This window comes from Engystomops pustulosus, chromosome 10 (genome assembly GCF_040894005.1).
Source record: "Engystomops pustulosus chromosome 10, aEngPut4.maternal, whole genome shotgun sequence".
Classification (NCBI taxonomy): Eukaryota; Metazoa; Chordata; class Amphibia; order Anura; family Leptodactylidae; genus Engystomops; species Engystomops pustulosus.
The window spans coordinates 16,398,049-16,410,888 of record NC_092420.1 but is presented as its reverse complement, the minus strand read 5'-3'; the positions used below and the strand labels follow the sequence as shown (position 1 = coordinate 16,410,888).

Below are 12,840 nucleotides of genomic sequence, written 5' to 3'. Positions count from 1 at the left end.
CATTGCTATTGTTTTTTTAAGTTTAAGACGGCAATTCAAAAAAAAATAAAAATTTTTACAAATCCCAATTTGGGGGGGGGGGGGGGGGGTTAGGAAATAAAGTTTTTCTCCCCTGCTATTACTTACAATCCCTGTAGTATGTGATCGGTGAGAAATTTCTCTAATTACAAGATTCTTTTTTGTTCTCAGCAGGTTTCTCGACTGATGGAGACATTTTGGCCACCCTCATCGTCTCCCCCGTTTGTGAGCTGCATGCTGAAGCAATTACCTGCTCCCATCATGGAGCTCCGCAGCAGAGGAGGCACCGCCAGCGTTTGCTGAATTCGCAGCTTTATTTTATACTTTACAAGAACAAGCTTCTCCCAGGTCGCACATTCTGTGGCCGAGACCCCCGAGATGAAAATAATAAGAGGAACCAAAGAAAATAGTTGACGCCCAACAGATATCCTGTGGTGGTCTTCACTTATGGAAGAATAACAGAATTGGAACCAGTCTTCTAATCTCGGCACGTTGCATGGGGGGGATTCTGGGACATTAACGAGGTGTTAAGCTAATGTTAATGTTCTGAATGGTGAATAAGGCTGAACTATACAGCGAAGGTATAAAATCATCGCCATTCTCTGCTGCATTATCATTTTTAATGGCCCTGAAAAGTTAGAGGTTCAATCCGATTACAGAAACCCTCCGATTCTCCGTTCTCAGCACATCAGACTAGTGCCAGTGTGCATAGGGCTGTCTGAGACACTCCCCTTTATCTTGAACAGACCAATCACAGGTAAGGGGGGAGTATTTCAGAATGTTTAAAAATGCATAGGTATACAGTTATCAGTAGTAGAAGTGCCTACATATCAGAGGAACCTCACCAGATAGATTGGTAGCCATTGGGTGTACATACTTGGTCTGCAAGGTCACACCAGGACTTTTTAGTTTTGGGCCGTACAAGTTCCAAGTGACCTCCATGTATCAGGAGACAACACAGGAAGTGACATCCTTTGTCGATGAACGTCACTCATTGGATGATGCAGGCCTTGTGACCCCAGCAACTTCCGGTAGGATGCAGGGCTGAAACGGGGTTGATTTTTTAAAATTTTTCTTCTTATCCTGGTCCCAACCTGCAAGTAGTTTAAGCTATCCGTTATGCATTTATTATAAACCAAATCGGTACCTGGTGGAGAAGGGAGAGGGAGTGAGTGCCCGTCACCCCTCCCATTTCCAGTGAAAGACGCCCGGCCACAACGGTGGTAGCATGGGGAGATACTGGGGCACATTTACTAAGGGTCCGCACACCGCATTTCCATAGAGTTTCCCGACTATTGTCGATTTGCGCTGCATTTAAGTGGGGTTTTTGGTGCACGCGATTAGACTTTCATGCGACACAAATCGGAATTTAAAATTCAAATTGTGTCGCAAAACAAAGCACTCACATACACCGGGAAGAAGAAGGTGAACTCCGGCGGACCTGAGCGGGGAAGTCACACATGCAGGATATCAGGCGCACGATCTTAGTGAATCGCGCCGGACTTCATCCTCGTTGGACAATGCACATCGGGGATCGCGTCAGGACCGGGTAAGTAAATGTGCCCCACTGTGTGCTCACTGCACCACGACCAGCTGCCATACTCCTCAATGGGGGCTGTGATCCATCATTACGGTTGTAAGAATGTGGTCTCAGCAAAATATCCATAGGATTCTGTATGGAGCTCCTGTAGGGGATTAGTATAGAGTCTTCAGATTTTCAAGAAAGAGAGGGTAGGTTTTTTTTTTTGTAAGTGGAAAAACCTGTACTACACATTTTATATGTCAAAAGAGGACATCAACCCAAATCTGAAGTGCTGAATAGGACATGATATTGTTCTCCCCATATATTAGTAAGACCATATAGATTGGGTTCTGTACAGTGGTGTAAGACATATCCGGGGACGCATCAGTCGCTCTCATCACAACTTGAGACAGCAGCCATATTTAATCACATCCATGGAAACCGTTTAGTCGGGTGTAAGGCAGATAACTGCGGCTTCTGTCTGGCAATGAGCGGGACAAGTGGAGACATTTGTGGATGTGATACGGAGCGTCGTGTCATGACAGATCACTCACCGATTTTCCCATCAACTTGTCTTCGCTCGCCGAGTTCTTCTGACAGGGCCATTATTAATACTGCGTGTATTTAGGGCTTGTAAGGTATTTTGGACTAATTCTATATTTCTTGCTTCGGGGGCTGAGAGGGAAGCTTTGGGGTCTCTCCATATAAAATATATCTACTATGCAGACTACTGCGGTGTAGTGAGTTGATGTATTAGGTTAAGATAGTCTCCTAATAATGGGGAGGTCTAAAAGCCGAGACGGGAATGATATAACACATTCGTAAAGAGGGAAGGCTAAATATAAAGAATAACGTATTCAATCGCTAAGGACATGATTATTATTTTTGGTAAGGCAGATGTGTTTGCTGCTTTCCATCGCAGTAGGCTGACGTTTACAGAGCACGCAGCTCACTTTTCAGCTTTACTGTATAGAATAAGACAGAGTCAATAGAGACATCTCATCGTTAACAGAAAACAATGGTTGATTTACCGGTGGAGGTCTCAGGTTAGTCAACCAACAGATATTTCTCTCGATTCCATCAAGTGTTCATGTTTACTTTTCGGAAAAGTGAAAGATAAAAACCAACATTCTGTATCCAGGAAGGGCTAAGAGTTGGGCACGTGGAAATGTAACAAGCCGGATCCTTCTCCCACCCAAGACTTCATCTATAGCAGAAGAGTGGGTGCACCTCCATACAGGAGAAGGATCCCTGGCATGCATATCCCGCTCTGTAGACCCATAAGACGACTATGAATGTATTCTAGTCACATAGAAGAGTTAAAAAGCAATGTATGCCTATACGGAAGGGAAACTACGCCAAATGGTACACACATTCACAAGTCAGAGGGGACATTTGTTTAATAAATCACAGTCATTAGAGAACGTGACCAGCAAGACGATGGAGAGGCGGGAGGGAATTGTTTTCTGCTACTTCCATTAGGAACCAGGACACTTCATTCGAGGGCTGTGATGCCAATTTGATTTGGGACGGATTTTCCCACATTTAAATACAGGAAAATTCTATAGGACTGTGTCTAAATCATTTGAAACTCGACAACAAGTCCCAGTTTCCTACGGTGTTTTTTTTGTTTTTTTTTTGGCACAATACTGTCCAAGTCACTAGTACTGGCAGTCCGGACATAAGAGTCCTAATCCTTATAATATATAGTTATAGTCACCTTTCCCTGCATCCTCCATTGGTTAAAGGGGTTTTCTCGTCTGGGCACTCACATTCAGTTTCATTAATTTGCCATACATAAATATTTCTTCAATTAGATGTTATTAAAAAAAAAATGTTCCTGTGTGAAGATAGAAACAAGACTAAGGGACCATATGACATTTATAAGAAATTGTGTCCTTGGATACGACCACCTCTGTTAGAGTGATTGCACAAGGAAACAAAAAGTTTCTGAATATCAAATGTCAAAAAGCCGCCCTGTGGTAATGATTGCTGATCCGTGTGGTCAGGCAGGGCTCATTAGCGCATGTTTGGCCACGCCTGCCAAAATGTGAGGTGGTCGTATCAGAGGAAGCCATCTTGTTTCCAAGGGACAACATGACTACATTTATGAGAAATTATCTTCACACAGGGACATTTTTTTTAATAACATCCAAGTGAACAAATGTTTACATATGGCAAATGAATTTAATTAAATGTGAATGCCCAGATGGGAATAACCCTTTAATAAGTGGTATTCACAACTTTGAGAGTTAGAAAGGTTGTTCTGAGTTACCAATTTGTCCCCCATCTACAGGAGATAACAAGCTGGTGGTCCCAGCCGTCCGGAGAACGGATCCCCTACAATACAGGGAAGAGGCTCCTATTCTCACTAACTGATGAAGTGGCAGATCGAGCACGTCCCCCGTCACCCCATTCAATAGTATTTGAGTGTCAGAAAGCAGAGAGCCCAGCGCTGGGGTATCTCCAGCACATCCATCATTATCACTATTTATTTATAGAGCACCATTAATTAATTAATTGGTGACGTACATTCAATAAAGGGTTCACAAACATTACGACAAGAACAAAATGTTATACTAACCCAACCATTATCGAAACTGCTGGGGTCCCATTCTCACGATTGGTGGGAGGAGTTGGACCCTCACTAATCAGCTCCTCACAATGGTTATGCATATCGGGGATAATTTGCCAACTTTGTACAACTCCTTTAAGACCATCATACACTTTGAGAACGGTTTGCTGAGCCACTGTTTTTGTGTCATCCATCTCTCCCAACTCCACTTCCTTAACTCCCTACGACAGTATCCAAACTGCCTTTTACTTTTATCTTCCCCGACATCCACCATTGGTGGAAAATGAGAAGAGAGTCGAGAGATTTGGCCGATTTTTACATAAATATAAATTGGGTTTTAGCAAGACAAAAATCAGAAGTTTTGGGTTTTTTTCCCTTCTACTAAGAACTTTTACAGAAACTGGTCATCAGCAAGATATAAGCCGGAGTATAGACCTGCTACAACATCCGTCATCGGCAGCCACAAAGTTCTTTGGGCCACAGTGTCTACAACAAATCCCATTTGTATTTGTATTATGTATTTACAGGATCCGTGGCAAAAAAGTTGGGTTAAAAAACTTGTTTTTATTTTTATCCAGATGTGCACAGGAATTATCCCTATTCAGGCTTCTCGCTAACGAATTTGCAAGAATAAGCCACTAGTAAAACGTAGAATCTTTGCCTGAGCATGTAATGGGGCAAGTGTAAAAACACCCTATGGTCTTGCACTGGATATGAATAGGATTTTGGAGTAGAGTCGGCCCCTAAATCTTCATCAAAACCCATAAATCAATGTACAAAAACTACCGAGGGCAGAAGAAGCAGCTTAGGCTACATACAGCGGCGGCAGGGAGAGGCGGAGGTGAGTGGCACTCACCCCCGCCCCTCTCCATAGGGATATATGGCGCACAGCGCCGTATGCCGTGAAAAGATAGGACATGTCCTATCTTTTCACGGGGTACGGACCAGTACAGTGCCGCACCATAGTGCTCCCGTTGGGCGATGTGAGGCCATTGCCGTCTACGGGGGACATATATCGGCTGTATATACGTCGGCCGTATATACGTTCCCCACACAGCCGTGTGAATGTAGCCAAAGTCCATTTTAGTTCCGGTCCGTTACAACAATTGTAGAAAACATCATCATTATCTAACTGATAAAGTAAAGAAAAGAGCAGCAGACGGGACAGAAACACAGAAGCATAAAAAAAGGCTAATCTGCTGATGTAACCGGACCAGGAGAGGCCGGCGCCCGGGGACCGGGGATTGGGTTACAAACCTCCAGCTGAAGCACCACAGATCTCCTCTAAAAGTGCAGCAGAAGCTACAGAGAAATACTCACACTTCCCGTAGACCGTGCAGCTCCGCAAAGTCGGCCGGATCGATCTCCTTCAGCTTGTTGTGGCTCAAATTTCTACAAAGAAAAAAAAAAAAGAGAAGGGATAAATGCAACGAGATCAGCACATGGCAGAGACCGAGGTCAGCAGAAACCCGCCCGACAATTATTCTGGATCGCATGGAGAACACGATCCGCTGTTATACAAGAGCACTTAGGAAATGGCTAGGTATTTTTTTTTTTTTACTCTCAGTTTCGGCAGCAAACAAGCCAATTACCGATGCAGTATAAGGAGACACGAAATACTCGGGATGCCCCCCCCCCCCTCCCCCCAACTCCCTGTAATTAAATCAGCAAATTCAAGCGGATTAGCCCGGGTTTTGTTTTCATTTATTTTCTTAGGTTAGAAGAGTCAAACAAATCAATCTTCCAGCATTTAGTCAGCGAAAGACTTATTGGTCTCGATTTCCGAGCCATTAGGAGAATTATGGCAATTAATGAGATTGTCTGTCCCATTAGATAACCCCAGCACAGGAACGGCAAGACTATGAAGTGTCTGAAAGACTGGTCTCATATGAAAGTTATCAGTCTTCATAATGGCTGCCTTTAAAGAGGAAGTGACAACAACTTACCCTCTAGCCACAGAATAATAATAATAATAATAATAGTTCTTTATTTATATCGCACACAGATAACGCAGCGCTGCACAGAGTTTGCCAAATCAGTCCCTGTCCCCAATGGGGCTCACAATCTAATCAACCTACTGGTATATTTTGGAGTGTGAGAGGAAACCGGAGGATCCGGAGGAAACCCAGGCAAATACGGAGAGAACATACAAACCTATATAGGTGATAACTTGCTGATCGGTTTGGTTCCCACTGATGGGATCCTCAAGGATAACGAGAACCGTTGGAGCTAGATATAAATAGAGCAGGGGGGCACATGTGTACTTAGCTACTCAGTTTGGGTACATCTGGGGTACACTGGACCATTCTTATGGTCTCATTACAGAGAACCCCATCGATCAGCAAGTTGTGGTCACTGGACAAGCCCTTTAAAAGAGACATTCCTTATCCAAACAGCTCATTTAGGAATAGCTAAATTTTGGAAAAAGGAGTTGTGCAGGTTGTCCTCTAACTACTCCTCCTCTCTCATTTGGCCTAAGCTCGGTACCTATTGTCACCTTCAGTCTCAGCATTGGTTATTTTATGTGGACTGCATGCTTCAACCCAACACTGGCCTCAACAGAACCCCGCTGAGGCCAGTAATGAGCTGCATTGGTTACATAGCAGCGACACAACCTGCCGGTGCACAATGATGGCCGGTGGTGGTCGGAGCGGAGGCCAGTAATGAGCTGCATTGGTTACATAGCAGCGACACAACCTGCCGATGCACAATGATGGCCGGTGGTGGTCGGAGCGGAGGCCAGTAATGAGCTGCATTGGTTACATAGCAGCGACACAACCTGCCGGTGCACAATGATGGCCGGTGGTGGTCGGAGCGGAGGCCAGTAATGAGCTGCATTGGTTACATAGCAGCGACACAACCTGCCGATGCACAATGATGGCCGGTGGTGGTCGGAGCGGAGGCCAGTATAGGCTTGTCCAGTTCTACATCAGTCCCTACCACAGAGTTAATAACTCCTTTAAGTGCACTTTAAAATTTACCAATCAAAGCTAATTTGCCCAGCACTTTCTATAAAACTGTGTGACCCCTGTAGATACTGCAGTCAATCCAATAAGTATATAGGCTCCTGGCATAATACAAAGTCCATACAATCACGACCTTCCACATCGGATACCATTATAATATCATAATCCATACACACAGAAACCTGCTTTGTAACGATCCGGAGCGGAGGACAGACAGGATCGGACCTGTGCGCTCTATAACTATTCCTTTGTTACATCAATCCCTACATAATAGAAAGCCTTAGCGGTCATTCATTGTGAACAGCCGAACATCGATCTGAATGAGAGTCACATGAAATATGGACTGACAGCGCGTCCTGAGCCCGGGCCTCATCTGATAACATGTAGCAAGAAATGGAATTTGCTCTGCGGAGACGACATTACTGGTTAACCACATAACGAGGTTACGCTGGACGTGTCACTACGGATTTCTACTGCATCGAGGAAGTCTTCATGGACAAATAGAATATCCATTTGACGGATTAAATCACGTAGAACGCGGAGCGCGGGGATGAAGGGGAAGTGTGTCAGGGATCGGGACACTAAACTGCAGAATTTAGATTTTATTGTAATTTTTTGCACAGGGAAAAAAAAAAAAATTAAACAAAATTCCAATTTTCTCCAAAATTACCAAAAATTTCTAAGGGTTCACTTTAAAAATGCCCCCCCCCTCCCAAAACACAACATGTAGTTTATTCATTTGAACCTATAGTAATTTTTGGCTTGGGAGTCTAGTGGGCGGTGCTTCACCGTCACAGCTTATTATTTATATAGAAACTTATATTGATATAATTATTCTTGAATAATTGGACAACTATTGTGGGGTGTGGGGGGGGGGGTACAGGTCTGGCCAAGAGGATAACCCGTAATGGATATGTTAAGGCAAACTGCCTCAATGCTCTAGCGGGATTCACCAAATCAAGCCTAGAATCGGAGATGCCGAGTTCAGCGGTTGTAGGTTTCGGAATGGAAATCCCACAAGTGCACCAGGGGGACTAAACTCGCTTTTGGGTAACGGGCTTTACTATGATCTTGCAAATAAAAGATTGTGTAAAATTCCATTAAAAATTGGCTAAACACCTGCAAAACCGACTTATTTGATCACAGTCATGGTTAGAAGGTGGAGGCGTCAATTTGCATTTCCCGCAAACTTAAAAAGGAATCGTGCTCACCTCTACTCTTGAGCATCCATGATCCCCCTCCCCTCCCAAAACTTTACAGATAATCCATCAATCGTGTAATTAGATGGCCCGCCAAGTCCAATGTGTAATAACTTCAGAAGAGAAATGCATTTACAAAAAAAATTCTTCCCAAATCAAACATTTTCAAAACGTTTCTTGAGAAAAATGTAGCTCGAAAAATCATAAGATAAAATTACAAACAAATCCTAAAACAATGAAGGGACTCCAGGACTCGTTACATCTATGTTTATAACAGATTTTTGGGATTTGCTCCAGATATTTCTAAGGCATGCGAAGAGGCCAAGACCCTCTGTAGGAACCAACAGTGCAGACCCCTACGACGAGCAAATGTGAGTATTATTCCATATGTGGGTCCCGGCCATCCTCCGAGCATTGCTCCCTTTATAAATTAATCCCTTTTCTGTCGGAAAACACAATTCCTACAACCCATAAAATGTTAATGGAGGTGACGGCTGTTCGGGGACATGTAAAGCCACCTACATAATGTCATAGAACACGTAGTGAAGCCCAGTAAGTGGTACTGATCAAAGCTTTGCTTTCTTACTTAAAAAATCAGATCTGCACACCCTTCACCAATATGACCAACACTTCACCTCCCACTTAAGGGGTTTCCACACCTCTGAGTGGAAAAAGTGACAAACTCAATCTTAACATCTAAGAATAGCTACACAAGGCAAGTCATTTTTGCTGTAAAAGGGTTTTTCTAGCAGAGAATAAGCCGCTACACACTTTCCGATCTCCCGATCTGCTCCGTTGTCCTCAACTTCCTGGTTCCATCTCAACAAAACAGGAAGTGGCTACTTAGCCAATTACAAGCCTCATTGCAGACTCTCGTGAAGTGATTGGCCGAGAGGGCACTTCCTGTTTGTCTAGACAGAAACAGGATATAAAGGTTAGCAGGGACCCAGTAAACATCAGAATGGACAATATTCATTTAAGCAAAATATTTTTCCTCGGCAGGCGGGGGCAGCTCTGGTACCCTTAAAATATATTGATAAAACGTTCAAGAAACAACAACAACAGGCAAAAATTGATACATAGTAGGGGGCAGGGTGTGACCAACCCCCGTATTCGATTGGAGTCTACAAAGTTTCCACTGCAGGCACATTCTGTACATTTTTTGGAACCCATAAACACCAATAATATTTGCATAAAAACGGTCATATTTTCCACAGAACATTTCTCCCTAAAAAGGCAGTTAACCAAGATACACAAAAATAACTGAATAATTATTGAAACGTGTAAATTAATTTTTAATTTCCTTGCCAAGTCTGGTTTTGTCGAAAAACGTGTGATCCAAGACGACCAAGATATTAAAGCGAAAACACATGGGAGTCTAAAAAAAAAAAAAAAAAAAAAAAGCTGATAAATTTAGTTGTCACTATATTTATACCCCAAAAAAAAAAAAATGCGCACACGAAGATTAAGCCGATTCCTCAACTTTTCCAAAAATAACGGCAATAGTTTTGTGTTTGGTGACACGTGCGGGACGGAGGAGTCTAGAGATTGCGTTAGATGACACTTAGGGCCTCATTTATTAATCCAAATGTTTTTGACCCTTTCCCTCTAAATGACGTAAATTTGCACTGAAAAACGTCCACCAAGTCTAAACTTAGTATATAATGTGCCAGGAAGGAGACGGAATGTATAAAATTTACAGCGCACAATTTATACAATGTGTAATGGATTACGTACAACTCAAAGAAAAAAAAAAACTTGCAAATAAAAAGTCGTGTTTTTCCGTCCTGTCGGCTTTTATGATCCTTATCATATCTGAGGGTATATACTTTAAAGAGCCTCCTTCAAAACATTTGCATCGCTTGTCCCTCTTCCACAAGTCGACGCCATCTTAAAAGCGTCTGCTGCGGCGTCTGCGTCGCCAGAGGTCTTAGAATTTAAGCAAACATTTAAAAGACTTCCATGAAGTCTGAAGGACCCGGGCGCTCGCACCGCTGGTGATTTATCAGGTATGATGGGAGCACAGTGAAAGTTTGTTCTCCGTGGTCTACCATAATCTGCTGTGCTAATATTTCAGCGGCGGCCACAGTCATTTATAATCAAACACAGAAAGGATTCTGTGCGGTGAAGTGGTCGGGATTGAGGTTTTCTTCCCTTAAGGGGGTTCTTCGGAATTATGTATGGAAGGTTAAAAGTGCTGAGAACGTGAAGCGGCTCCAACTTACCAGGGTGACGTCTGCCAAGGAACCCTTCCCAACTCGTTTTTTTGGGATCAAAGTAGACCTGCCCTGTTTTAATAGGTTCCTTCAAGGATCGTTTAATCAGGTCTGTTCTCTATGGGTGGGGGCTCTTAGTGGTCATCGATTGTCGGGAAATCTAAGACGTCACACATTGACAATAGGTAAGAAGAACTTCTTGCTATATGTCCTACGACCACACTCACTGCCCCCTAGAAGGTCAGTGTGATAGGGGCACAGCCTAACAACAAAAAAACGGAGCTCTTCTTTCCATAGATTTTTAAGTTGATTGTAAAATATTAGTTAAAAATCTGTTTGGTGCCTGGGGAAGAGGTAAAATTATTGACTACAAGTCATTGGCCACGGTCAACATGTCTTCAGCAGTGACCTCGCCGTCGCTGCACGCTGAACCCAGGGAATGGACTTCACTTCTCCCAAACAGGTTCCAATACCCGGTGTGGGGGGGGACAGGTGCCCCCAAAATCTAACCTTTAGAATAAATGGTGTCTGGTTGCAATTACAGAACACATCCTGTGGAAAGGTGAAGAAAGTAGCCACGTTTTGTGGACGCTTTACACAGACAGTATCTTTGTAACTCCTGAAGGTTTTAGCCATCGAGCAGATGAACAATGGCTTCTTTTTCCAGTAGCAGCTACTGAGAGCCATAAAGGCCTCGCTCGTGTCAGAGCCATCAGCAAGTGAATAGCTTCCAATTCTCCCCGTGTGTCATCCGTCACATTCGTAACCAGAAGTCCAAAAATATCCTGTTTTTGAGCCACTTCAGTCCTTTCATCTGCTCCACATGCACGTGTTTAGGACTTAGCGGCTCCCGCTTTAGATTTTGGGATCTATTAAAATAAGTAAACAAGGCTACGTTTATGTGACCTTGGGTAACTATCCGTGTTATGATCCAGATCAGAATCAGATTTTAAAGGGTTTTTCCCCACAAAAAAAAAAAGTTAGACTCCATCCATAGGATAGGGACCAACTTGCTGATCAGTGGGGGTCTCAGTACTGAGACCCCCACAGATCCCTAAAACGTTGGACCCCTCGTTGCTCCATCAGACTAATGGACCAGACGGCGGCTCATGACTGTTCTGCTTCATTTATCTCTATGGAGCTGATGAAAATCGACGAGTCCAGCCGTCTGCTCCATTAGTCTGACGGAGCAACAAAGGGTCTGATGGAAGTACGTGGGACCCCATTGGACCTCTCGTTTTTGTGATCTGTGGGGATCTCAGCACTGAGACCCCCATTGATCAGCAAGTTGGGCCCTAAGTAATATAATGAGGGGTTACCCTAGCAGCCTTTGTCGTTAAAGACTGGAACACCTCAGTATTTATACAGTGATCACTTCCTGCTGTGATCTCAGTGCCGAGTGAGCAGGGGGAGGGGGGGGGCAGTATAACATCCTGTAAAGCCAGTTCACAAAGGGGCTAGGGTGGCCCCTCATTAGCATAATTATAAACATTAATTTTAGAAGGGAGGCGGCCACAGATAAGAAGATTAGCAGTCACAGTCACAATGCCTGGATCCACGAGTAAGGCCTCATGCAGCCAGCGCCAGAACAAATGGCCAGGTGCGCTCATTGTGGTGTGAACAGGCGCCATAGACAATGGTGGCCGTGATCTGGTGCAGCCAGATGCTTGATTTCCATGGTAGATTTCCTTTAACACAATGCTCCCAGTATCCGGGTTCTCAAATTACCCGGACCTCTTGAAGAAGGACATTGGATAATTTGGGAGTGGGAATAATTTAACTAGATCAAAACAGGGAACAGCGGCTGCATAAACCTTGTTGGCGTTAACTACAGTTAGATTTTAGGATGAATGAAAAGTTAAATGGAGATCTGCTCTTTGATTAGTTCCAACATGTAGATAAACGAGACCCAATTCTACATAGACTGTTGCTATGTAAAATGACGGATCTGTAGCATCGGATCCCAATCTGGGCTCTGCTACATGTGTATGACAGGTTGATAGAAGCGGTGTACGGCACAGCGGCCTGCCTGTTCGTCCTGCTCTGACTTGCTAGGGTCTTTCAAACAACAGCCGTACACCAATGAAAAGATCTTTTCTTTCCATGGGTGGATAAGACGCGAGCGCTGCCAAGATCTGGCTTGTCAATATTTATCCAGGGCTGTGCTACCAATGATTGCATAAACCCGGGCTCATTCCAGCGCCCCCCTCCATGAATCATTTGCCACTGCACCTCTGCACAATGGAGATTATCGACAAGCCTGGAGTTTTTCCTTCCTCCTCTTTCATCTTTCCTCTCCGCCTGACCTACACCTATGGCAGCCCGCGCATATCTCACGTTGGGT

At 43.9% G+C, this 12,840-nt stretch overlaps 1 protein-coding gene across 1 annotated transcript in view; it reads right to left on the bottom strand.

Moving 5' to 3' along the window:
* The window catches only part of LRIG1 (leucine rich repeats and immunoglobulin like domains 1), a 65,386-nt gene that overhangs the window by 29,665 nt on the left and 22,881 nt on the right, over positions 1 to 12,840 (bottom strand). Inside the window, exon 2 of the mRNA XM_072127804.1 lies at positions 5,436 to 5,507. Within this exon, the coding sequence (XP_071983905.1) occupies positions 5,436 to 5,507 (72 nt within the window). The remainder of the gene's footprint in view (positions 1 to 5,435; positions 5,508 to 12,840) is intronic.